The sequence below is a fragment of the Lissotriton helveticus genome, chromosome 9, assembly GCF_964261635.1.
Source record: "Lissotriton helveticus chromosome 9, aLisHel1.1, whole genome shotgun sequence".
Taxonomy (NCBI): domain Eukaryota; kingdom Metazoa; phylum Chordata; class Amphibia; order Caudata; family Salamandridae; genus Lissotriton; species Lissotriton helveticus.
The window spans coordinates 230,684,751-230,712,316 of record NC_136070.1 but is presented as its reverse complement, the minus strand read 5'-3'; the positions used below and the strand labels follow the sequence as shown (position 1 = coordinate 230,712,316).

General features: G+C 46.2%; 1 protein-coding gene and 1 long non-coding RNA gene across 2 annotated transcripts in view; both read right to left on the bottom strand.

The window, feature by feature from the left end:
- PLEKHG3 (pleckstrin homology and RhoGEF domain containing G3) overlaps positions 1–27,566 on the bottom strand; it is a 203,415-nt gene that overhangs the window by 28,326 nt on the left and 147,523 nt on the right. The window contains exon 15 of the mRNA XM_078662284.1: positions 22,789–22,899. Within this exon, the coding sequence (XP_078518410.1) occupies positions 22,789–22,899 (111 nt within the window). The remainder of the gene's footprint in view (positions 1–22,788; positions 22,900–27,566) is intronic.
- On the bottom strand, positions 16,880–17,692 carry LOC144781118 (uncharacterized). Its single transcript, XR_013600880.1, has 3 exons — positions 17,629–17,692; positions 17,391–17,464; positions 16,880–16,921 (listed from the first exon to the last, which is right to left on the bottom strand). It is a non-coding gene; the product is annotated as an uncharacterized LOC144781118 (long non-coding RNA).

Sequence of the window (27,566 nt, the reverse complement as noted above, 5' to 3'; positions counted from 1 at the left end):
ATATTGGTATATTGTTTATCTACCCTACCCCCTTTCAAGGTCTAAATAACCAATAAACTGCCAGAAGCTGTCAAAAAGAAGTTTATACAAGCAGATAACACATACCCCACTTTGCAACTAGCCCAAGAGGTGGCCTTATCTTTTGAGGTGGACACATGTCTACCACAAATATTATTCCACTTTCCTATTACCACCAATACTGACCACTAATCACTGATTGCCTCAGGACCCAGAGAAGATGCTTCACAGCTTGTCCACAAGAAATCAAGCCCATGCAAGGATAAATGTGGCATAGGAGAAATCTTGGATACTATCAATCTCTTTGTTTTATATGTATATTTGGCACCCTAACATCTTGAACAGAAATGGCTTGTGTGTGAGAAATATAGGGTATGAGCAGATTTAAGGCAGCTGTCAGGGATTTAGAATAGCCGCATGGTCCTCCTCCTGTGGCTGTGTGGCTCCTGTGGCTTACTCTTCTAGGAGGAGACCCGAAGGAGGCATCGGCGGGGGCCTGAGTTTGGAGCCTGGTCAATGTGTGGAGCCGGAGCCCTATCTCCTTTTTAAACATGGATGTTAAGATTTGGCCAAAGGCCTTAGCCAACAGACTCCACTCAGTGATTACTACCTTGAGGCATGCGGATCAATCTGGCTTTATGCCCAGGAGAGCCACATGACAACATCCGGCGGGGACACAATGAGATAGCATTATCAGATAGATTACCAGGTGCTCATGTGCTCCTGCTGGTGGATTACCATAAGGCATTTGATTCTGTGAGATGGGATTACTTGTTTTGCTAGTTGCAGAAACTCCACTTTGGGCTGACATAAATTTCCTGATTGCTGTACAATGAACTCCAGGCAAATGTGAGAGTAGGAGATTCATTGTGTGATCGATTCCTGCTGCACTGGAGGATGAGGCAGGATTGTCCCCTGTCTCCCCTGCTGTTTGCAACCATAATTGAACCCAGGCAGGGTGGGTGTCCTAGTGAAGGGCCAGGATTGGGCTCACAAGATTTGCGAGAGGTTCACGCTATATGCCGATGATGTCCTGATTTTCTTGGAAGACCCTCCTAATTCTGGGCCTTCAGTCCTCCAGATCCTTGGAATAGTCAGGGCTTTTTCATTAATAATCAATCTAAATAATCAGTATACCCACTGGCAGGTCCCTTGGCAACACTTGAATGGACCGCCGATATACGGGTACTCCAGGGGGGCTTTAAATATCTGGATGTGTCTGTGACCAACAACCCCACTCGGGCCTAGGAACATAATATTTAGCCTCATCTTGAACTACGCTACCACTGTCCATTCTTGGGTGCTCGGTTATGTATAAGATGGTTGTCTTGCCTCGCCTGCTGCATCAACTCCAAAATTACCCTTTCCCGCTTTCCAACTTGGCTTTTAGGACCCTAAATTCCTTCCGTAGAGACTTTCTTTGGCAGCACTGTATTCCGAGGATTGCCCTATCCAAGAGTTATAAAACCTCATACAACTGTGGTATGACTCCAGATATTTGTTCATATTACAGGGCGTCCCTCCTTATTGTCATAAGCAAGTAGTGGTTCACTACCCCAACGGTTCCTGCCTTCGCCGTAGGGCGATTAGAGATTCCCCTCCGGCACCTACTCTACAGAGAAGCTCCACCGGAGCAGCTCTCAGGAGCCACAAAGTGGCTCTTCAGATCTGACGTGACACTCTGAGCCCTTGACTGGAAGGGAAGCTAGACAAAGAAAACCTCGATATTGCATGGGACCCGGCTGTTACAGGTTACAGTCTTGGAGGGCTTCAAATCCTGGTATGTCATTGCCATATCTAGATTGGTGAATGTCCTGTTGGGCCACTATGAAATCCTTTTTTTGAGTTGCAGGAAGAATATGACTTACATCACTAGTGATCACAAAATCTCGCATCTGTATCTAACACTAGTGATCAGCAAACCAGACTCCTTCAAATCGGCTAAGAGACACCTGGATGGGAGACTTGGGGACTTTACAGGTTATTGGATTGAGGCCTGCAACCTCCACCCTCCGTGAGACTGTGATTACTTTGCAGTTCCTCCTAATACAGTTGAAATACTTATATAGAGTTTACTACACTTGGGCGAGATCGTGCAAAAAGGGGGCCATGGAGGCACCGATGCACTTGTGAGGTTTGCCGGGAACAGTAGACTTCCTCCACACAACTTGGGCATGAGCTCAATTGGCCCCGTTTTGGGAGGGAATGTTGGCTTGCCTTGAGCGAATGTTGGGCTGGGCTTTGCATCGTGATTCTAAGTTGGTCCTCCTTTGCACAACAGATGAGATAGATAGCGGCGGACAGATATAGCACCCCCTCCTGTGGCTGGGGATAGTGAAAGGGAACATTGCCAGGACCTGGAAAGACTGTGATACCCATCCTTGGAACGGTGGAAACAGTGCTGGACCATTGTATGAGCATGGAAATTCCTAGATACAAGGCTAGTGGCTGCCCTCTTAAACATCACAAAATGTGGGCTGCATGGGACACATACCAGGGCATTGTCCTGTAATGACCAGAGAATCTTTGCCACTACCTGGAGGAGGTCCTATAAAGGCTGAAGCTGAAGTGTGGTCACTGAGGTAGTAGAGGCAGTCAAGGAGCCTTCAGTATCATCCACTGGCTGCACTCAGGGAGAAGTGGATTTTATTTAGTTTTTATGCTTATTTTGACTGATTTGTAATGCACTATAGTTGGCTCTATTAGTCACATTTTTGTTACATGCAATCCTCTATGGTATGTCTGGTGTATTAACTCTGCAAAACTTAAAGAGCAAGTCTGAGTAGCAGACGGTGTGTAGGAGGATGTTGAGTAATGTTGCAAGAATAGCACAGATGGTGGTGAATTTAGACAAGAAATATGGTGCAAAGTGATTCACCATGAATGTTGACTGTGTGGTATACATAGTAGACAGAGTAAACTGATGATAGGATGGAAGAGGTGTGGCGCAGCGGCCAGGGAGCCTGACTATGGAACACATGGCTCACTGGTCGATCCCCGGCGCTGGCGGCAGGTTAGCCCAGCACCACGTGACTCTGGGTAATAGCTCGCTCAATCTTCCAGCGCCTTGACACCCTCAGGTAATTTTTTTTTACCTGTCATTCGGCATCAGATCAAAGTAAGGTGATGAGGGTTTGGCAGTACCATGGATAGCATGTCTAAAGCTTAATAAGGCTCAGGTTTTTGAGTGAAGTCTAGACTGGAGTGAAACACAGCCACAGATCTTTATGTTGTCTTTGGTCTAGCAGGCGGCACATCACATTCACAATTACAGGGTACTAGAGTAAACCAAAAGACAAATATAGAAAAGCAGCAGACAAAGCTTGCACCCAAGAATGCCTGGAGCGAACTGGGGAAGTTCTGGTCCAGTTCAGGTTCTCCGGGCTTATCCCAAAGAAACTTTTGAAAAAGACACAGGTATGTCTTTCCTAAGGGAGACCAATACATCTCTAGTTCCAGAACTGAAACATGCATTTGCAATGCAATAGATCCCGCATTTATGAAACTCTCGTAAATGCGAAACCTATTGCATTGCAAATGCTAGTTTGTAAAAGCACCCATGCAGCACTTTCACTTTAATGTCCGCTGCCCCCTTTTCCTTAGACGAGCCGCGTCTAAAGAAAGAGGAACTACCATTTACAAAAAGGATAGGTACAGAGGAATTAATATCTAATTTTTATTTCAGCATAGGTAACATTTAATTACCCTATCTTCAATCTTTTAATCTTGTGAGGAATCTAATCTGATAATTTATGACATATACAGTGGGACCGATCTAGAACGATTACAAAATAACAATGTAGAAACATATACAATTACATATGACAAAGTGAATAAACAGAATTATGTTTATTCACTTTGTCATATGTAATTGTATATATTTCTACATTGTTATTTTGTAATGTTTATAGAACGGTCCCCCTGTATATGTGTGTCATAAATGATCAGATTAGATTTGTCATAAGATTAAAAGATTGAAGATAGGGTAATGAAATGTTCCCTATGCTGAAATAAAAATTAGATATTAATTCCTCCGTACCTATCCTTTTTGTACATGACAGTGTTTCATACCCAGTTAAAGGACGGTAATTTGGGTATACCCCGTGCATATATACATGTTAAAGAAAGAGGCACAGCCGCTATTAACGGGAAAGCGCGGTATGGGGCACTTTTACAAAAAAAAAGCATGTTTGTCAAGTTGACAAACTTTTTTTTGTAAAAGCGCCTCATCCCGTGGTTTCACTTTAATTGAAGCTGTGCCCCTTTCCTTAGACGCAGCTCGTCTAAGGAAAGGTGCGCGGCCAACATTAAAGTGCGGCCTAGGGCACTTAAAAAAAACATGCAGCTACGTACGGCACCACCGTATGAGCGTGGAGTGCCGTTCTATTAAAAAAGTAATAATAATAAGCATTGGGGAGAGCGTGAGAAAACCATTTAAGCAAATAGTGCTCGGAGGCTGTAATTAAAGCCTACCGGGTAACACATGTAACATGGGGTGTTACAAAATGAGACAAGGCGTCACTAAGGAGGGACTACTAAGCCTATTGACCAATGCAAAAGTCACAGTTTTCAAAGGACAATGACACAAGCCACAGAAAAATATGGACGGAGAGGGGATGGAGTTTCAAGTCACTACCTGAATACAGCATGCCTCGCAGAGCAGCGCATGCGCTGCCCAGGTTGGACCTTAAAAGGGTAATAGAGTCCCAGTAAAACACCATAAATGGTGAATGCTATATATCGGTTTCATTTTTGTAATCGGACTGTCTGAATTCCAACCAAATTTTATGGTTCCTATCTAGAACTGGCTTGACAGTTTGGTCTGATTTGCATATAGCTGGGTCTGAATTGGGGTGGCGAAGTGAGCTAAAGAACGATGATGGATTCAACCCAGATTCTTGACTGGGGTGAGTGTCTGAAAAGTTTCAGCACTACGCCCATCATCTCCTTGTGTTTGCTTTGATTGCACTAAGTTGGCCGGAAATGCCCAGAAGTGGGTCCCTTGCTCATCTTGCCACTGGTTTCAAGCTAGCCTGGCTGATGAGGGGTGTTACTCCGAAACCGGTCCCTAGATGCTTGTTTGCAGTCCAGGGAAGACCTGTTTTGGCAGTTCGGGCTGCACTGTTCCCATGAGGCACAGGGTCAAGACTGATTTGCATATAGCGGAGTCTGAACGGGGGGCATCGGCAAGTGAGCAAAAGAACAATGATGGATTCAACCCAGATCTGTGAGTTACTAACAAGTTTCAGCGCTCCGTCCATCATCTCCTTGTGCATAGTTCATATCTAAACTAAGATTTGGGAAGAGAAGATCAAAATCACATTAGGTGGTTCATATGCATCCAACACTTAATTTGCTTTCCCTGTTACTAGTGTGTCTGGCACATGAAGGAAGAGATTGTCTTTTTAGACAGAAGCACACAAGGACTGTGTGCTAAATAGGTCTCCGGCTCAGTGGGGTGCAAAATGTGGCAGAAGAAGGGGAAACAAGCATGAGGATCACAAAAGAGTAGATGGATCCAAAACCAAGACTGTCTAGGCATTTTAATAGCCACCAATAAATACATGAATAACAAGCATTTACAATGCAACGGTCTCGCCTTTGCAAAAGTTAGCGCTTTTGGCATTGTAAATGACAAATGTTTTATTTATGTGTTGGTTTTGGAAACAGATAAATAAATGGCATTGTCATGAGCAGTAGAGAGTGAGTAGTAGAGAGTAAGTAGTAGAGAGGGTAGTAGAGAGTAATAGTGAGTAGTAGAGAGAGTAGTAGTGAGTAGTAGAGAGTGAGTAGAGAGTAGTAAGTGAGTAGTAGAGTGTGTAGTAGAGAGTAGTGAGTGTGTAGTAGAGAGTAGTGAGTGTGTAGTAGAGACTAGTGAGTGTGTAGTAGAGAGTGTGTAGTAGAGAGTGTGTAGTAGAGAGTGTGTAGTAGAGAGTGTGTAGTAGAGAGTGAGCAGTAGAGACTAGTGAGTGTGTAGTAGAGTGGTGAGTGTGTAGTAGAGTGTGTAGTAGAGTGTGTAGGAGAATGTGTAGTAGGGAGTGTAGTAGAGTGTGTAGTAGAGAGTGTGTAGTAGAGAGTAGTGAGTGTGTAGTAGAGAGTGTGTAATACAGAATGTGAAGTAGAGAGATTGAAGTAGAGAGATTGAAGTAGAGAGATTGAAGTAGAGAGATTGAAGTAGAGAGATTGAGGTAGAGAGATTGAATTAGAGAGATTGAGGTAGAGAGATTGAAGTAGAGAGTGTGGAGTAGAGAGTGTGGAGTAGAGAGTGGAGAGTCTGTAGTAGAGTGTAGTAGAAAGTAGTGAGTGTGTAGTAGAGTAGTAGAGAATGTGTAGTAGAGTAGTAGAGAGTAGTAGAGGGTGTGTAGTAGAGTGTGTAGTAGAGCGTGTGTGTAGCAGAGTGTGTAGTAGAGTGTAGTAGAGTGTGTAGTGTAGAGTGTGTAGTAGAGAGTGTGTAGTAGAGAGTGTGTAATGTAGAGTATGTAATGTAGAGTGTGTAATGTAGAGTGTGTAATGTAGAGTGTGTAATGTAGAGTGTGTAATGTAGAGTGTGTAGTAGAGTGTGTAGTAGAGTGTGTAGTAGAGTGTGTAGTAGAGTGTGTAGTAGAGTGTGTAGTAGAGTGTGTAGTAGAGTGTGTAGTAGAGTGTGTAGTAGGGAGTGTAGTAAGTAGTGACTGTAGTAGATAGTGTGTAGTAGAGAGTGTCTAGTATAGAGTGTGTCGAAGAGAGTAGTGGCTGTAGTAGTGAGTGTGTAGTGAGTGTGTAGTAGAGTGTGTAGTAGAGAGTAGTGACTGTAGTAGAGAGTGTGTAGTAGTGTGTAGTAGAGAGTAGTGACTGTAGTAGAGTGTGTAGTACAGTGTGTAGTAGAGAGTTGTGACTGTAGTAGATAGTGTGTAGTAGAGAGTGTCTAGTATAGAGTGTGTCGAAGAGAGTAGTGGCTGTAGTAGTGAGTGTGTAGTGAGTGTGTAGTAGAGAGTAGTGACTGTAGTAGAGAGTGGGTAGTAGTGTGTAGTAGAGAGTAGTGACTGTAGTAGAGTGTGTAGTACAGTGTGTAGTAGAGAGTAGCGACTGTAGTAGAGAGTGTGTAGTAGAGTGTGTAGTAGAGAGTGTGTAGTAGAGTGTGTAGTAGAGAGTAGAGTGCGTAGCAGAGAGTAGTGACTGTAGTAGAGAGTGTGTAGTAGAGTGTGTAGTAGAGAGTGTGTAGTAGAGTGTAGTAGAGAGTAGAGTGCGTAGCAGAGAGTAGTGACTGTAGTAGAGAGTGTGTAGCAGAATGTGTAGTAGAGAGTAGTGACTGTAGTAGGGAGTGTGTAGTAGAGAGTAGTGACTGTAGTAGAGAGTGTGTAGTAGAGAGTGTGTAGTAGAGAGTGTGCAGTGATTTGAGTTTTACATCAAATTAAAAACGGGAACGGAACAAACTCATCCTATACATTATTGCGGTAGGTGCCCACGCATATAGGGTTAAATGATGCGTTAGATGCCACAGGTCCCACCAACACGCTTCCTTTATGATAGGAGAATGCCCAACATCGCGGAGATTTGCTCTCTGCTCTTCCCGGATATTTGTATTTTCAAATGTATAATGTTATCCTGCTAAACGAAGACGATGCTCAAACTATAAAAGAAGAGGGTTTCACAGATATGTTAGTCCTTCCGGGCAAACGAAATGACCCAAAGAAAGATCAAGTGACAGTTTAGAGCTCCAAGTGAGTCTTAATAAAATCAGTGTCTGGAACGCATAGCATCAAAAAACGAGCGGGGCATCAAACTGCAGTGTCATTCAATCAAAGCTTCAAAGCTTCTGAGCGCTAGCCGAGAATTATTTTTTGTGAAGCACTAATCACTGTGGAAGGTGCCCCTGCTATCCCAGATGTGAGAAGTCAGTCTGATATGAAAATAAGCAGTATTTGGAATGAATGTATTTGGCAGGGGGAAGGTGGGGCGGCGCAAGACCGTACTGACGAGTGAACAGGAGCCATTTTGTACCGAGTGATTCTGCCTGTGTGCATGTAGACAAACCAGGCAGCAGCATGAGCATGTGATTCGGTAAAATAACAAGCATTTACAATGCAATGGTTTTGCCTTTGTTAAAGTTAGAGCTATTGGCATTGCTCTTGACACTCTGAAGCTCCACTCTGCATTCTGAAGCTCCACTCTGCACTCTGAAGCTCCACTCTGCACTCTGAAGCTCCACTCTGCACTCTGAAGCTCCACTCTGCACTCTGAAGCTCCACTCTGCACTCTGAAGCTCCACTCTGCACTCTGAAGCTCCACTCTGAAGCTCCACTCTGAAGCTCCACTCTGCACTCTGAAGCTCCACTCTGAATCTGCACTCTGAAGCTCCACTCTGCACTCTGAAGCTCCACTCTGAATCTGAACTCTGAAGCTCCACTCTGAATCTGCACTCTGCACTCTGAATTTGCACTCTGAATCTCCACTCTGCACTCTGAATCTCCACTCTGCACTCTGAATCTCCACTCTGCACTCTGAAGCTCCACTCTGAATCTCCACTCTGCACTCTGAATCTCCACTCTGAATCTCCACTCTGCACTCTGAAGCTCCACTCTGAATCTCCACTCTGCACTCTGAAGCTCCACTCTGAATCTCCACTCTGCACTCTGAAGCTCCACTCTGAATCTCCACTCTGATCTCCACTCTGCACTCTGAAGCTCCACTCTGCACTCTGAAGCTCCACTCTGCACTCTGAATCTCAACTCTGAAGCTCCACTCTCCACTCTGAATCTCCACTCTGAAGCTCCACTCTCCACTCTGAATCTCCACTCTGAAGCTCCACTCTCCACTCTGAATCTCCACTCTGAATCTCCACTCTCCACTCTGAATCTCCACTCTGAATCTCCACTCTCCACTCTGAAGCTCCACTCTGAAGCTCCACTCTGAAGCTCCACTCTGAAGCTCCACTCTGAAGCTCCACTCTGAAGCTCCACTCTGAAGCTCCACTCTGAAGCTCCACTCTGAAGCTCCACTCTGCACTCTGAAGCTCCACTCTGCACTCTGAAGCTCCACTCTGAATCTGCACTCTGAAGCTCCACTCTGCACTCTGAAGCTCCACTCTGAATCTGCACTCTGAAGCTCCACTCTGCACTCTGAAGCTCCACTCTGAAGCTCCACTCTGAAGCTCCACTCTGAAGCTCCACTCTGAAGCTCCACTCTGAAGCTCCACTCTGAAGCTCCACTCTGAAGCTCCACTCTGAAGCTCCACTCTGAAGCTCCACTCTGAAGCTCCACTCTGAAGCTCCACTCTGCACTCTGAATCTGCACTCTGAAGCTCCACTCTGCACTCTGAAGCTCCACTCTGAATCTGCACTCTGAAGCTCCACTCTGCACTCTGAAGCTCCACTCTGAATCTGCACTCTGAAGCTCCACTCTGCACTCTGAAGCTCCACTCTGAATCTGCACTCTGAAGCTCCACTCTGCACTCTGAAGCTCCACTCTGCACTCTGAAGCTCCACTCTGAAGCTCCACTCTGCACTCTGAAGCTCCACTCTGAAGCTCCACTCTGCACTCTGAAGCTCCACTCTGAAGCTCCACTCTGCACTCTGAAGCTCCACTCTGCACTCTGAAGCTCCACTCTGCACTCTGAAGCTCCACTCTGCACTCTGAAGCTCCACTCTGCACTCTGAAGCTCCACTCTGAAGCTCCACTCTGAAGCTCCACTCTGCACTCTGAAGCTCCGCTCTGAAGCTCCACTCTGAAGCTCCACTCTGCACTCTGAAGCTCCACTCTGAAGCTCCACTCTGCACTCTGAAGCTCCACTCTGAAGCTCCACTCTGCACTCTGAAGCTCCACTCTGAAGCTCCACTCTGAAGCTCCACTCTGCACTCTGAAGCTCCACTCTGAAGCTCCACTCTGCACTCTGAAACTCCACTCTGAAGCTCCACTCTGAAGCTCCACTCTGAAGCTCCACTCTGAAGCTCCACTCTGAAGCTCCACTCTGAAGCTCCACTCTGAAGCTCCACTCTGAAGCTCCACTCTGAAGCTCCACTCTGAAGCTCCACTCTGCACTCTGAAGCTCCACTCTGAATCTGCACTCTGAATCTGCACTCTGAATCTGCACTCTGAATCTGCACTCTGAAGCTCCACTCTGCACTCTGAAGCTCCACTCTGCACTCTGAAGCTCCACTCTGCACTCTGAAGCTCCACTCTGCACTCTGAAGCTCCACTCTGCACTCTGAAGCTCCACTCTGAAGCTCCACTCTGCACTCTGAAGCTCCACTCTGAAGCTCCACTCTGCACTCTGAAGCTCCACTCTGCACTCTGAAGCTCCACTCTGAAGCTCCACTCTGAAGCTCCACTCTGAAGCTCCACTCTGAAGCTCCACTCTGAAGCTCCACTCTGAAGCTCCACTCTGAAGCTCCACTCTGAAGCTCCACTCTGCACTCTGAAGCTCCACTCTGAAGCTCCACTCTGAAGCTCCACTCTGAAGCTCCACTCTGAAGCTCCACTCTGCACTCTGAAGCTCCACTCTGAAGCTCCACTCTGCACTCTGAAGCTCCACTCTGAAGCTCCACTCTGCACTCTGAAGCTCCACTCTGAAGCTCCACTCTGCACTCTGAAGCTCCACTCTGAAGCTCCACTCTGCACTCTGAAGCTCCACTCTGAAGCTCCACTCTGCACTCTGAAGCTCCACTCTGAAGCTCCACTCTGAAGCTCCACTCTGAAGCTCCACTCTGAAGCTCCACTCTGAAGCTCCACTCTGAAGCTCCACTCTGAAGCTCCACTCTGCACTCTGAAGCTCCACTCTGAAGCTCCACTCTGCACTCTGAAGCTCCACTCTGAAGCTCCACTCTGAAGCTCCACTCTGAAGCTCCACTCTGAAGCTCCACTCTGCACTTCCACTCTGCACTCTGAAGCTCCACTCTGAAGCTCCACTCTGAAGCTCCACTCTGCACTCTGAAGCTCCACTCTGAAGCTCCACTCTGCACTCTGAAGCTCCACTCTGAAGCTCCACTCTGAAGCTCCACTCTGAAGCTCCACTCTGCACTCTGAAGCTCCACTCTGAAGCTCCACTCTGCACTCTGAAGCTCCACTCTGAAGCTCCACTCTGCACTCTGAAGCTCCACTCTGAAGCTCCACTCTGCACTCTGAAGCTCCACTCTGAAGCTCCACTCTGCACTCTGAAGCTCCACTCTGAAGCTCCACTCTGAAGCTCCACTCTGAAGCTCCACTCTGAAGCTCCACTCTGAAGCTCCACTCTGCACTCTGAAGCTCCACTCTGAAGCTCCACTCTGCACTCTGAAGCTCCACTCTGAAGCTCCACTCTGCACTCTGAAGCTCCACTCTGAAGCTCCACTCTGAAGCTCCACTCTGAAGCTCCACTCTGAAGCTCCACTCTGAAGCTCCACTCTGAAGCTCCACTCTGCACTCTGAAGCTCCACTCTGAAGCTCCACTCTGCACTCTGAAGCTCCACTCTGAAGCTCCACTCTGCACTCTGAAGCTCCACTCTGAAGCTCCACTCTGCACTCTGAAGCTCCACTCTGAAGCTCCACTCTGCACTCTGAAGCTCCACTCTGAAGCTCCACTCTGAAGCTCCACTCTGAAGCTCCACTCTGAAGCTCCACTCTGAAGCTCCACTCTGAAGCTCCACTCTGAAGCTCCACTCTGAAGCTCCACTCTGAAGCTCCACTCTGCACTCTGAAGCTCCACTCTGAAGCTCCACTCTGCACTCTGAAGCTCCACTCTGAAGCTCCACTCTGAAGCTCCACTCTGAAGCTCCACTCTGAAGCTCCACTCTGCACTTCCACTCTGCACTCTGAAGCTCCACTCTGAAGCTCCACTCTGAAGCTCCACTCTGCACTCTGAAGCTCCACTCTGAAGCTCCACTCTGCACTCTGAAGCTCCACTCTGAAGCTCCACTCTGAAGCTCCACTCTGAAGCTCCACTCTGAAGCTCCACTCTGAAGCTCCACTCTGCACTCTGAAGCTCCACTCTGAAGCTCCACTCTGCACTCTGAAGCTCCACTCTGAAGCTCCACTCTGCACTCTGAAGCTCCACTCTGAAGCTCCACTCTGCACTCTGAAGCTCCACTCTGAAGCTCCACTCTGAAGCTCCACTCTGAAGCTCCACTCTGAAGCTCCACTCTGAAGCTCCACTCTGCACTCTGAAGCTCCACTCTGAAGCTCCACTCTGCACTCTGAAGCTCCACTCTGAAGCTCCACTCTGCACTCTGAAGCTCCACTCTGAAGCTCCACTCTGCACTCTGAAGCTCCACTCTGAAGCTCCACTCTGAAGCTCCACTCTGAAGCTCCACTCTGAAGCTCCACTCTGAAGCTCCACTCTGCACTCTGAAGCTCCACTCTGAAGCTCCACTCTGAAGCTCCACTCTGAAGCTCCACTCTGAAGCTCCACTCTGCACTCTGAAGCTCCACTCTGAAGCTCCACTCTGAAGCTCCACTCTGAAGCTCCACTCTGAAGCTCCACTCTGAAGCTCCACTCTGAAGCTCCACTCTGAAGCTCCACTCTGCACTCTGAAGCTCCACTCTGCACTCTGAAGCTCCACTCTGCACTCTGAAGCTCCACTCTGAAGCTCCACTCTGAAGCTCCACTCTGAAGCTCCACTCTGAAGCTCCACTCTGAAGCTCCAATCTGAAGCTCCACTCTGAAGCTCCACTCTGCACTCTGAAGCTCCACTCTGAAGCTCCACTCTGAAGCTCCACTCTGAAGCTCCACTCTGAAGCTCCACTCTGCACTCTGAAGCTCCACTCTGAAGCTCCACTCTGCACTCTGAAGCTCCACTCTGAAGCTCCACTCTGCACTCTGAAGCTCCACTCTGAAGCTCCACTCTGCACTCTGAAGCTCCACTCTGAAGCTCCACTCTGCACTCTGAAGCTCCACTCTGAAGCTCCACTCTGAATCTGCACTCTGAATCTGCACTCTGAATCTGCACTCTGAATCTGCACTCTGAAGCTCCACTCTGCACTCTGAAGCTCCACTCTGAAGCTCCACTCTGAAGCTCCACTCTGCACTCTGAAGCTCCACTCTGAAGCTCCACTCTGCACTCTGAAGCTCCACTCTGAAGCTCCACTCTGCACTCTGAAGCTCCACTCTGCACTCTGAAGCTCCACTCTGCACTCTGAAGCTCCACTCTGCACTCTGAAGCTCCACTCTGCACTCTGAAGCTCCACTCTGCACTCTGAAGCTCCACTCTGAAGCTCCACTCTGCACTCTGAAGCTCCACTCTGAAGCTCCACTCTGAAGCTCCACTCTGAAGCTCCACTCTGAAGCTCCACTCTGAAGCTCCACTCTGCACTCTGAAGCTCCACTCTGAAGCTCCACTCTGCACTCTGAAGCTCCACTCTGAAGCTCCACTCTGCACTCTGAAGCTCCACTCTGAAGCTCCACTCTGCACTCTGAAGCTCCACTCTGAAGCTCCACTCTGCACTCTGAAGCTCCACTCTGAAGCTCCACTCTGAAGCTCCACTCTGAAGCTCCACTCTGAAGCTCCACTCTGAAGCTCCACTCTGCACTCTGAAGCTCCACTCTGAAGCTCCACTCTGCACTCTGAAGCTCCACTCTGAAGCTCCACTCTGCACTCTGAAGCTCCACTCTGAAGCTCCACTCTGCACTCTGAAGCTCCACTCTGAAGCTCCACTCTGAAGCTCCACTCTGAAGCTCCACTCTGCACTCTGAAGCTCCACTCTGAAGCTCCACTCTGCACTCTGAAGCTCCACTCTGAAGCTCCACTCTGAAGCTCCACTCTGAAGCTCCACTCTGCACTCTGAAGCTCCACTCTGAAGCTCCACTCTGCACTCTGAAGCTCCACTCTGAAGCTCCACTCTGAAGCTCCACTCTGAAGCTCCACTCTGAAGCTCCACTCTGAAGCTCCACTCTGAAGCTCCACTCTGAAGCTCCACTCTGCACTCTGAAGCTCCACTCTGAAGCTCCACTCTGCACTCTGAAGCTCCACTCTGAAGCTCCACTCTGAAGCTCCACTCTGAAGCTCCACTCTGAAGCTCCACTCTGCACTCTGAAGCTCCACTCTGAAGCTCCACTCTGCACTCTGAAGCTCCACTCTGAAGCTCCACTCTGCACTCTGAAGCTCCACTCTGAAGCTCCACTCTGAAGCTCCACTCTGAAGCTCCACTCTGAAGCTCCACTCTGAAGCTCCACTCTGAAGCTCCACTCTGAAGCTCCACTCTGAAGCTCCACTCTGAAGCTCCACTCTGAAGCTCCACTCTGCACTCTGAAGCTCCACTCTGCACTCTGAAGCTCCACTCTGAAGCTCCACTCTGCAGCTCCACTCTGAAGCTCCACTCTGCAGCTCCACTCTGCAGCTCCACTCTGCAGCTCCACTCTGCACTCTGAAGCTCCACTCTGAAGCTCCACTCTGAAGCTCCACTCTGAAGCTCCACTCTGCACTCTGAAGCTCCACTCTGCACTCTGAAGCTCCACTCTGCACTCTGAAGCTCCACTCTGCACTCTGAAGCTCCACTCTGAAGCTCCACTCTGAAGCTCCACTCTGAAGCTCCACTCTGAAGCTCCACTCTGAAGCTCCACTCTGAAGCTCCACTCTGAAGCTCCACTCTGAAGCTTCACTCTGAAGCTTCACTCTGCACTCTGAAGCTCCACTCTGAAGCTCCACTCTGAAGCTCCACTCTGAAGCTCCACTCTGAAGCTCCACTCTGAAGCTCCACTCTGAAGCTCCACTCTGAAGCTCCACTCGGAAGCTCCACTCGGAAGCTCCACTCTGAAGCTCCACTCTGAAGCTCCACTCTGAAGCTCCACTCTGAAGCTCCACTCGGAAGCTCCACTCGGAAGCTCCACTCGGAAGCTCCACTCGGAAGCTCCACTCGGAAGCTCCACTCGGAAGCTCCACTCGGAAGCTCCACTCGGAAGCTCCACTCGGAAGGGGCAAAGATCGGAGCATCACGGAACTAAAACAAATATAAACAAGGCAGTGAGTGCAGCACCGCCTTAGCAGTGGGATAGCAGCCTTGATAACATCGGAGCAGCCCCTGCGCCCGGCCTCAAAACAATAAAGGCAACTCTAGAATGCAGATTTACCTGTATCCCGCAAGTGATGTACGCAGATGGGAAAGAAACAAATAGCAACCTTGGAGAGCTGGCGGGGCAGGCAAACACAGCATCGGGAGACGCAATATAAATAAAATAACAGCTAGTATCAAATTATACAAAAGCCCAACGTAACGAATTGCTCAAAAAAGTCAAACATCATGTGTACATGAAGACGCAATATAAATTAAAAAAAAAAAACAGCCACCAACAGATTAAAGAAAAGCCCCTCCATAGCGGATCGGTAAATAAACTCCAAACGCATCTGTTTATGCAGCATCACACAACCCACATGCCCGTAATATTAAACAAACAAGTGATAGCCGCAAACCTTATCATTTAAATTAGTTAAAAAGCCGTTGTCCGAGCACCCGTGAATTGCCTGAGAGCTGGGGTACAAGCCTTCGCCAATGCAGAACGGGCACAGAGAGGCAGCCTGCTGTGGCGGAGCGCAAAATGATGCCCCCCCTGCAGAATGCGAAGAGGCCCCGAGGCTCTTGAGTATAAAGCATGCCTTGCAACAAGGAGACAGAACCTCTTGGAGGGCCTATATTTCTTTCAACATTGAATATATCCTAAATGTTTAGTCAAAAGATGCCAAAAAAAGATCTTTGAAATGTTATTCAAACAAGGAACATTTTTATTAGACTATTTTGTCATTTTTTTTTTATAATAAAATTTTTTTTTAAAGACTCATATATAAAAAATACATTGCATTATCATTTCACAAATCAACATTTTACATACATTTGGTGATAGTCCTATCATACCAAAAATGCCCTCTAGTAACAATTGATCCTATTGATCAGAGACACAAAAACACACATTTGTCACACAATATCAAAATATAATAATGAACATACCTAACAAATACAGCTAAACAAAATTATACAAGACATTGACTAACATAAGTGGTAGCTCTAAGGTGTATTTGAGAGGGTACGTATAGGAACCTAGATGGAGTGGTTCTGTTGGTTATGATGTACTTGACCAAAGCGTATCCAAGACAGGGGTGTTGGGCCGACGTACGTTTCGGTGGAAAGCCACCTTCCTCAGGGCCAAAGACAAAAGACTAACAGGCAAGTGACACAAAATCTTTAAAATATGAGGGCAACATACAAAATTCTGAAAAAACAAAAAATAGGAAAAATATATAAGTATCATGAACTCTTTTACTTTTTACATTTTTACATCTTAGTTTTTGGCATCATGTAAATACACACATATGCTTTACATATTTTAGGAGTTTGCTGAAAACTCATAGCTAGCTAGCACTCTTGCTAAGTATGGTTAGGTAGACCTAAGAACAAGGTTAGTCCACATAATAAGAGGATAGAAGAAAGAGAAGAAATCAGAAACAATGAACCCACTAGGTCTAAAGCACCTAGAGTGATTGGCAAAATGCCTAAAGCATGCAGTGCTTTTAGGGTCTGTGGTAGTGCGCTGTTACCCTTATTTGAGAAATATATATATATATAAGTATAGGGGTTACCTATGTTTTGAAGAGGCTGCATATATAAATGTTTAAGATTCTTGCTGGACTTTTTTGAAGTGTGTGCTGAAAGTTAAAGTACAGAGAGTTTCTGTAGTTTTATGGGCCAAAGGGTGTTATATTAATAATGCTGGTTTAATTATTTGTCAATTACCTCAGAATGAGAGGCCCATGCCTCAAGATTTCCTTAATTTTTTGGAGCCACCCGGGGCGTTTTCTCAGGGCAGTTAGGTAGTTTCTGTACAGATGCAAAAAATGTAGGTGAACAATGGGCTGGAACCGTGCTTAACGTGAAATTATACTAAATTGTGATTGCATTACCTGTTAGGAAGTACACGATGTATTGTCAGTAAAACCTTAGGGAGCTTCGTTTAGGGCGCCATGATCTGTATAATAAGGTAGTCAAATATATAAAAAAAGAGATTTTGAAGCACACCATGTTGATCTTAATTCATTTAAGCTACTCTAGTGTGGAAAGACTAAACGATAGAAAATGCTTGTGATATTTAGCTAGTTTTCTACATTGGAAGCTAAGCGTTGTTTATAGCTGACTCCGCTACCCAGTGAAACATTGTAGCTGACTTTCTACATCGGAGGCTGAGCGTTATTTATAGCTGACTCCGCTACACAGTGAAACATTGTTGCATTAGTATGGAGATATGGCTGTAGCTTTTCGAGTAAGTGCAGCGTTTGATGAAAAAGGACACTTTCAGAAAAGGACAGAAGCTGAGCGCTCGTTAAAGAAATAACAGCTTCACATTCAAGCATTGTCTCATCATTTTAAGCTATAGCTTGTTAGATAAGTGAAACACTTTTGTGACATGCTAAATGGGGCTTACGGGCAGATTGTCGTACCTGATTAGTAACGTTGTGTTTCTTGCATGCAGCGCTTCCAAGGGTTCAGTTCTTCAATAGGTGGATGACCGTGTCTGAAGTTAAAAAGACATGTCGGTCAGAAATATGCACGGGCTGTTTAAGCAAGGCTTTATGTGCCGTCAGAGAGGGTGATTTGAAATTCGCCGGTGGTGCAGTTAAGAAAGACGAGATACTTGCAACAGCAGTAACAGGCTAGAGCTGGGGGAGCGGTTCTTACCTTCTTCTAAACGAGCTACTGCCACGACCGGGGGTTCTGTGGAAAAAGTTCCGCTGTGAGGCTGGAACAGGCATGTGTGGCGATTTAAATATAATATCGCAACTAGAGCCAGGTGGAGAATCATAAACACTAAGATAAGACTAATGCTGTGTTGTTTGGCGAAACATAGTGGTAGGACTAAAGGTCAGATAGTATGCTCACTGGCAGCCATCTTATAGTGGAGAGAGAATATGTACGACGACTGAACTTGGGAGAATTATACAGTAAGGTACCAAATTGTGGCGGATTATACCACGATTTACATAATGTTTGACACAGGGTATCATTTGTAAGACTTTGCAAGCATCTCATGTGGCGGAGCTAGATGGAAATAGCTGAGAGAACATATATGGATGGCAGGGGTGTTAGTTACAGATGTGGCCATATTTTTTATAGTGTGACTATCCACGAGATTTCTTCGTTGTGCCCAAAGCGAACTGTATCCAGATGATGTATCCAGAAGGTTTCGCGTTTTTTGCGATAAATCGATGGGTCTTTGCCAGGAGGGGCATGAACACGCTCTAAAATTTGCCATCGTAGGTCTTTTTCCTTGTGATCATACTGGACAAAGTGGGACACCATAGGGGCATTGATTTTTTGAGTTCTAATTGCAGATTTGTGTTCCGAGAGTCTGATGCGGAACTCTCGTGATGTTTCCCCTATATATCCTATGTCACACGGACATATAATAAGATATATGACATTTTTAGTTCTGCAATTTGTCATTTCCTTTAGATTTCCTTGTTTTTGTCCATAGGTCCATTTCTCGCCGGGAATTACTTGGTCACATGCGTGGCAGTTACCACATCTGTGATTGCCCTTTGGCAGAGGGTTTCCATCCATGGTCTGCTGTTTGTCTTTTATTTGGCCTTTCCACCTACTGTGTACCAGTTTGTCGCAGAGATTTTGATTTCTTCTAAATGCCAGGATAGGTTTACTTAATCTGCTTTCCTGATCATTTGTGTTCAGTATCTTCCAATTGTTGTAGATGACCTTCCTTATTTTGTTGTTAATAGTGGAATGATTCAGAACACAGACCAATTTCTGGTCTTGAGGTTTTGGAGTTGGGTTTAGTAGGGCATCTCTGTTATAATATTTTGCTCTTTTCATAGAGCTACGTACAAGACGTTTGGGGTATCCTCTTGCTAGTAGACGTTCCGTGAGTTGGTTGGCATGAATCATGAAATCTTTTATAGATGTGCAGTTTCTTTTTATTCGCAAGAACTCGCCAAACGGAATGGAATCTTTTTGGCAGTTAGGGTGATAGCTGCCATGTTCAAGGATGGTGTTTTTGGCAGTGGGTTTACGGTATAGATCGACTGTCAGTTTGCCATCTGTATGTCGCACCCAAATGTCCAGGAATTCCACTTGGTCTGGGGAAAAATTGTGGGTGAATTTCAGATTTTTATCGGCTAAGTTCAGCCATTCCATGAATTCCTTTAAAAGCATGCCTCGCAGATATGTAATGAGCTTGGGCTGAATAGGATCCCCCCGAAAGGCTGCAGGGTTTCTGCATGTTAGCCCCTAAAGAGCGGTAACATTATTAAAGCCGGTTTATGAGGTAATGGACAAAGTAAATGACTTCAACTAAAAAGGGTGTAAAAAAGGGCCGTGTCTTGATTTCGAGTGCTCGATCTGTTTATGAATTATGTGATGACTCGGTTCAGATATGGGGTCCAGGATCAGTACATATCCAAACGCCTTACGCTATCGGCTTGGATAGAAAGTATTGTAACCAAACTCGAGGGGACTTCAGAAGTACAGTGCCATAAAATTCAGCCATCAATGTTTAAAACTAAATAAAAAGGTAGCGTCCCAAAAAAAATAAATAAATAAATACCGCCTTCGGGTAAAGTCCGCGCTATATAAAAATGCATAAATAACTAACTAAATACATACCGCAAATCACTGCCGTCACTCTGCCGGCCTGCGACCAGGAAGTCAGGCAGGCCGGCGCGTCAACAGGAAACAGGAAGTAGGAGGGCGGGAGCCTACCCCGCCTCCCACGGAAGAGCCGCGATTGGACGGAGCCGCCGTGTTTGGAGCACCGGAGCAGGCAGGAGCCTACCCTGCGCCCCGGTGCAGAAGGAGGGAAGAAGAGTCCTGCTGCCGGGCCCTGCAGCTGAGGAGAGCCACCGCACGAAGGAAGCCGGTGAGTGCGTTGCTGAGCGGGGAAGGGGGAGGCGGGGGGCGCGGGGAAGGGGGAGGCGGGGGGCGCGGGGAAGGGGGAGGCGGGGGGCGCGGGGAAAGCATGTGCGGGCGGGCGGGCTTTGTATGTATGTGTGCGTGCGTGTGACTGTGGGGGAGGGGGGTGTGTGTGTGTGAGCGAGTGTCTGTGTGCCTGTATGTGTGTGCCTGCGTGTGCATGCGCTCGCCTGTGTGTGCGTGCGTGCGTGCATGCAGAGGGGTGGGGGCTGCCTGCCTGCGTCTGTAAAAGCAAGGGCTGTGAGTTACTCTGCGCATGCGCGGGGGCAAGCCTGTTCATTCCAAGCCAGCCTCAGCCAGCCTCTGGAAAAACGAAAGTAATAAAAAAGCGAAACTGACACTGCCACTGCAGACAATGCTGCGCGCTCCCGAGGTGAAATCCGGCACTGAAAACGCTCGTAACACTTTGGTGTCCACTCTCCTAAAAACGGATCACATTAGTTGTCGAGCTGACAGCATTCATGCTTCGCATGAATGCTAACGTCAGCTCGACCTAAAAACGATACACTTCACTAGCTCATGCAGAGAACATTGAAAGGATATCTACATGGCCCTTTGAGACAAAAAACTAATCTTTACAATATTTTTTGGAAACCACATAGGAGCACAATTCGCTAGAACTAGTAGTTTGTTTTTGATACAGTGATAAACTCTATTTTCAAGAGAGGTGGAGGTCCAGTGGCTGCACAAGCATTCGTGCAAGCACATATGCCCATCATCCCTCACCTCAGTGCAAGAACACATGCTCATTCTCTGGGAGTTAGTTACGGCTATTTTCAAGATGGCAAAGTTCAAATATTATAGTCCATAAACCATCTCATGTGTGGAATAGTCAATATTGCCCAAAATATACATGGCATAAACAGGTTGCACTAAAGTTCTTGGATAAAACATTGTATATTGCAGTTTTTCCCGCTATCAATACATCACTTCAGATTTGTTATGAACCATCATGTCCCAAATCTAAATGGAAAATATCCATCACTAGAAATATGCCTCCCAAGGAATGCTTTAAAACCATGCAGGGTACTGCTATGAAAGCCGAAGTAAAAAGGTCCTTCCTGGACTGGAAACAAGCATCCTAGGACCAGTTTCACCCCTCCTCAGCCAGGATAGCTTGACTCCAGAGCCATGGTGAGCACAGGACCCACGTCTGGGCATACCCGCCCCACTTAAGGGGGCCAATGCAAAAAGAACAATTGATGGACAGAATGCAGAATAATGACATACATTCACCCAAGTACAGCGATCTAGGTCTGAATACATTATTTTTGCGCCCCATGCCATTCCAGTTTGAACCCAGCCATATGCAAATCAGTTTTGACCCTGCACCCAATGGGAACAGTCCAGCCCGAACTGCCAGGCCAGGTCCCCAATGGACTGGAAACAAGCATCCTAGGAATGCTTTAAAACCGTGCATGGTACTGCTATGAAAGCTTAAGCAAAAAGGTCCTCCCTGGACTGGGAACAAGCATCCGAGGACCAGTTTCGGGGTTTCAACCCTCATCAGCCAGGATAGCTTGACTCCAGTCACATGCAGAGCACGGGACCCATGTATGGGCATACCCATCCCACTCGGGCTGACCAATACAAAAAGAACAATTAATGGACAGAATGCAGAACAATGTCCAGTATTCCGTCCATCAATTGTTTCTTTTGCATATATCGCCCTAAGTGGGAAGGGTATGTCCAAACGTGGGTCCTGTGCTCACCACACCACTGGATTCAAGCTAGCCTGCCTGATGAAAGGTGATGCATTGAAACCGGTCCCAGGATTCTTGTTTCTGACCCAGTGAGGATCTGGCTTGGCAGTTCAGGCTGGACTGTTCCCATAAGGAACAGGGTGAAGACTGATTTGCATATTGCTGAGTCCAAACTGGAGTAGTGAGCAAAAGAATGATAGGTTAAACCCAGATCCTTGTGACTGGTGGTGAATGTTTGCATTGTCCATCATTCTGTCCATCAATTGTTTCTTTTGCATATGTCGGCCTAAGTGGGAAGGGTATGCCCAGACATGGGTCAGTTGCTCATTGCACCACTGGATTGAAGCTAGCCTGGCTGATGAAGGGCTATGCCCTAAAACTGGTGCCAGGATGCTGGTTTCCTGCCCAGGGAGGACCTGGCTTGGCAGTTCGGGCTAAACTGTTCCCACAAGGAACAGTGTCTAGACCGATTTGCATATGGCCGGGTCCAAACCGGGGTGGTGTGGTGTGCAAAAGAATGAAGGATTAAACCCAGATCCTTGTGACTGGGGGTGAATGTTTGCATCGTTCAGCATTTCGTCCATCACTTGTTTCTTTTGCATATGAAAGCCGAAGAGGCACAACTATACATCACTTAATCTTGCAATCCATGTTCATGATTTTCTAAAAAAATGCACGTATTGAAGAAGTTTCATTGCCAGTGTGGTGCAATACTTGTGCACCACAGATTTTATGTCAACAGTTCACCAACCCCCTTACTTTAATTCTATTTTTCTCCTCAACTTCCTATTTCCTCTTACATGTGTTTCCCCTCACACTCCTTAAGATAAAAATTGCTATTTGTTGTTACACCTCTCTATAACTCCATCATTTGTTCCTTCTTCCGACTTCAGTTGTGTTTTGCATCACATCTCTAGATATTTTTCAAACACAGTTTATTTAATGTAAATTTAACATTTATTTACTGCTTTAATTTTGCTCAACAGTATGTTATTCACTCATTTAGATGGGTCAGAGTTTTATATTTTTGTACTTCCACTTGATGGCTGTAATATACTTTGAATAAGTTAAGGGCTGGGTCCTTCTAAAGCACTATACAATAATTCATAAATAAATATTTATTTTGTCAGAAAGCTCTCAGACTATTATGCTCTCTATTGTCTACAAATGAAAGTCGTTTTTCAGACTTCTGTCTGTGAAAACAATTTCTTACCTTATCAGGAGGTGGTATAGTCAGACTTTGATGCATTTCTGCTTCCTCAGAAGATTGACGTCTAAGCCTCTTCGACCCCTTTCTTAGCTCCAGTTCTCTTATTTCCTTGTTCTGTAAACAAAACAAAAGCCTGACCTGTTAACAATGGTGATGCAAGTGTTACCATTTGACAAAGCTCAAGCTGCCATATATTAAAAACAATAGAAAGACATGGATTTTAAAATTAGTAAAACACATTTTTAATTGATTATTGGTGTTATATTGTCTGATCCCATTTCTATGGTAAAGCTTTCTCTGCTTAGGAGGAAAATGCTTTTTGAAATGCAAGAGAATGGATGGAAACTGTAACTTTCCGGAAGGAGCAGTTTGAAACTTGGAGACTTTTCTGAATTCACATCCCCTGCTACATAGGTCATCTAGTGTTTGGTGGTGATACTCTCTTTGTAGTTCTTAATTTCGTTTTTTTTTTTTTACCTTGGTAAGGTTTACCATTTGGTGTCCTGTCCATCCCTCTGTGACATCAGACGCTCACCTAAGGAGCCCCTCTGGGTGGTCGCCACCTTTATATTCTTTTTTTTCCCGCTTCATGCGACTCTCGTCTTTGTGATGGCTGCCTAAATCTTCGTTGGACAGTTTTTATGTTCAGCAATCTCTCTATTTTTGGGCTGGTGGAATGGTGGTGTGTGAATCCAGAAATGTCTTCAATTTGCAAAACTACTCCTACAGGCAAGTATCCTTTTCATTTGGCAGCGCAAATATTTTCTGTATTCACTTGCTGTGCACTTACTCTCGCGGTATTCTCCTCTCCTGCGAGGCTGGGCTCAAGCGAGTTTTTGAACAAGCGCTTTGGTACTCTCTGTCCCACCTGTGCATCTGTGATTCCTATCCACATAATAGTGGACTATGTGGCTACCATACAGATGAAATGCATGGAAACATTCAAAATGAATGACTGCATTGCCACCTTCTTTGTTCAGTGCACTCTTGGTCTTTGTTCGAGCGCAACACCTGCTGTCTTGTAACATGTCTTGATGGTTTGGACTATACATCTTGCAATGGTCCACTTGGTGACAAGAGAGCCTTTGCTTCATGGTACGAAGCATACAAAGAACTGACTACCTTCCTTTCCTGATTTGGCTTGTTTCTTGCAAGTAACACATAAATGCCCTTTTGACATCCAGCATGTGCAGGGCCCTTCTGCTAGTGTTTTTGTATCTTGGAAAACAGCTAACAGTTGTATAGCAACAAAATGTGAGATGGCGTTTGGCAGAAAATGTGGGGTATTCTTCATTTATCTTTTAGGTTTTTGCACTGCAAGTGCTTGCAATTCACTAACTCTCTGCAGAGATGTGATGGTAATCAAAAAGGCTGATTTGAGTGTGAGACATTTGAGCTTAAGCTCCTCCTTATGCATTGGTTCGAATGGAGACTTCATAAGTTGCTTTTGCACTAGGTTTAAATTCCATATTAGTGTGGGCACCGACCTTGGTGGCATGAGTACTGAAGAAACAGCTAGTGTATGTTAGTATGGCAGAGGAGAATCTTAAGTGAGCCATATGATAGGCCCTCGTCGAACGAGTGAGTGAAGTACTTAATCACTGTAATGTCTCGTCTCCAACGATCCTTAAAATCTACTCTGTCACACCAGTGTATGAACCTGTTCCATTTTGTAGTGTAGCACTTCTGGCCTCTTTTTGGACCTCTGTAGCTCTCTATGGGAGACCCCAGGTGACAAAACTAAGTCTTCAGCAGCCATGGGTTGCTTATTACAGGTTGTACTCCTGGCTCCCTTGCATTCTGAACACCTTAACTGCGCCGAACGTTCCGCGCTAGTGCGGAACGTTCTATTGCGCGGGCGGGGCCGCGATGGCCAACGGAAGTGCGCATCACTCCACAGGTAGTGCACGCGACAGCCATGAGGTTACAAAGTCCTGGTGAGGCGGAAGTCTTATCACTCAGTCTTGTGCCATATCCACCAGTTCAGAGACCAAGGTTTGTTGAGAGCATTGCAGAACAATGAGGATTAATGTCCTTGACACTTGTTTGCATCTGTTTAACACCAGTAGTATCAGTGGGATAGGGCAACAGGTGTATGAAAGTTTCCCTAAACAGTGCATCAACAGGGCACTCCCCAGTCACCACTATTCCGGCTAACTAGACTCACAATTTTGGCATTTTGCATTCTACTCTGTTGCAAATAAAGGCACGCTTGTTGTCAATGCCAGGATCTTTTGGTGCCTCAATTGAGTTTTGTTTGTTTCTGGAAAAAAAGTCTTTGGTCTCTGGTGATTTTGTCTCCATGTTTAGAGAAAAAAACACACAGTATGTATAAATGTTTATGCTCCAGAGGCACTGTCTGAACAATCTCAGCTTTAACATCAAGTCATCCAGAGAATGATATGCGTGGCTAGTCTGTCTTCCAAAGTGTGCTCAGGTATAACCACTGTGATGGAGCACTTTGAAAGGTTGGTTGTAATGAAGGAATGGCATGGGGATTTGATCCCAATCTAGCAGGTAGGCTTCGCCTTTGGTGGCATTCCTCCACAAAAGGACCCTCTGAAGTGTAGAGCTTCCATGGCCCTTGCGGTTTCACTGTCCTTTTTTAGTTTATCAATTGAGTCATTCAGTGCTGGGTCAAAAATGCTTTCGACCTTTAAGGTCATATTAAGAACCATCACTGGCATTTCCAGTTTGAATACGAAGACTCTCAGTCATGTACATCTCCGAAGGATGGTATCTTAGCACAGCCATCCGCTGGCTATGCCCGCTGATTAGTGGCAGGTGTTCTAGATGGTCCTGCCCTCCTGTATGATAATTTTTGTCCTCTTTTTGAACTGCTGTGGGAGGTGTTGCATTAGCTCCTCCACCCATTCTCTTTGCTGATCTCCTGAGTAGTCCATTGGATTTGGAGATGCACCATTGGATGGCTGTGACCTCTCATTTTTTTTGCCATCACCATCTTTTTGCTCTCCCTGTCCAGTGTGTGTGGGGGTGGTGTGGGGGCTCTGCGACAGTGGTGTTACTGGCCCTTTGCATCCAGTGGCAATAATGATTTAGTCTGCTGCCATGCTGCTTCTGATATAAGAAGGGTGTTTGAGGGAGAGCTTGTACTTCTGCTCTACATTGGGCGTCATACCTGTGGCTGTAGCTGGTTCTCTAAAGATCTCCAGTCCTTGGTCCAGGACACTGGGTTGCATTAGGAGGATCTGATACTTCTGGGCTGGCAGCAGGGTCTCTAGGAAGAAACATGGCTCTGCCTATTTCTCTTCTAGCTGCACCCTCTATGTACTTGCTTTTAACTAGAGCATTGTACACTGAAATATCGTCAGGGTGAAGGTGTAGCAAGGTAGGTATCCCCCTTCATCAGGTGAGACATTCTCTATTCCATACAACCCCTGTTCTACTGATTCTTGATCTTGGAGGACCCTTGATCAAACAATTTCTTCAGGGTCTCCTCCATCTATTTCCTCTTGATGTCAAGAGATCTCTGTTCTGGTGGGTGCAGAGGTTTTCCACTTTGGCTCCAATACCTCCTTTTCTCACAGCTCTTGGTGTCGTTCAACTTTGAGTCATGGGGTTCTTTTGACTTGTGCTTGCGCTCAATCATCATTGTTCTTTGGTGTCGAGTTAGCCTTCGAGGGCTTAGAGAGAATTTTAACGTGGCTCCAAAGTGCCCCATTGTTGTTACCAAGTGCGTCCTTGCCTCACTGTCTTTCTCAATGCTTCTCCTCCTCTGTTTGGGCAACCTCTTCTGAGTCAGAGTGCCCTCCCTGTGCGACTTCCGCTTCCTGAAAGTACTCCTCTTCAGTTGACGGTCCATGATCTTTCAGAGATGTTTTCTGAGACTGCGCCACCGTGCGGTGAGTCCATCTCTGTTTCTCCCTCAACTTCAGCCTCTTGGACTGGAACACGGCGCACGCGTCACAGTATTCCAAGTAACCCTGGACGTAGTGGGTGTAGCGGGGCTATGCGCAGGTCCACAGAGTTGCAGAACACGGAGAAGGCAAATCTCCGCACACTCCGTGGGCGGAGCAGAGGTCTCTGCCCGGGGTTAATTCCGTGCTGTGGGCCTTTCGCAGACAAAGGTGGCATAGCATGTGGCTGGCTGTCCTTGCGAAATGTGTCGTGGCACTTAAGCAGAATAGAGGGATGTTATGCTCCATCCCTGATGTGTATTGTCTTGAGGCTTGTCACCAATGTTCTTCTGATGATGAACTTCTAAAATAAAAAATTTTCATGGTGGAAATTCTCTTTCCTTGATGTCCGTGCTGTATCATTCAATTACCTTCTGGATTCTCCATATTTGGGCAATGATCCTTTGCTGAAAACAAACTGTTCTTGAATATTTTCTGCATTCCAGTTATGCTTCCAGAACCCAACAGCTGAAAAGTAGAATCTGAATGTAGAGGCCAAACAAAGGTACAGAAGGGTGAAATTCTGAATGAAAGGAAAGGTGAAAGGATGGATGGAAGAGTGAAATGCTTTATAGGTGAAAGGGTGATGGGATAGAAGGATGAAGAATGAACAGATGGGGAAGAGTGAAAGGATGTAAGGTTAAAAGTATGGACAGATGGAATAACTGATCGGTAGGTGATTAAAAGGATCAGGGTATATATGAACAGATGGCAGTAAATGCCCAGGAGAATGGATGAATAGATATAAGGATGAAAGGATAGAGGGAGAGGTGGATGGAAATATGATGGAAAGAGGAAGGGAACTCCTCTACAGAGGGTCAGGTTTGCTTACTTTGCCAGCTCAGTGTGATAGAGTTATGGCTT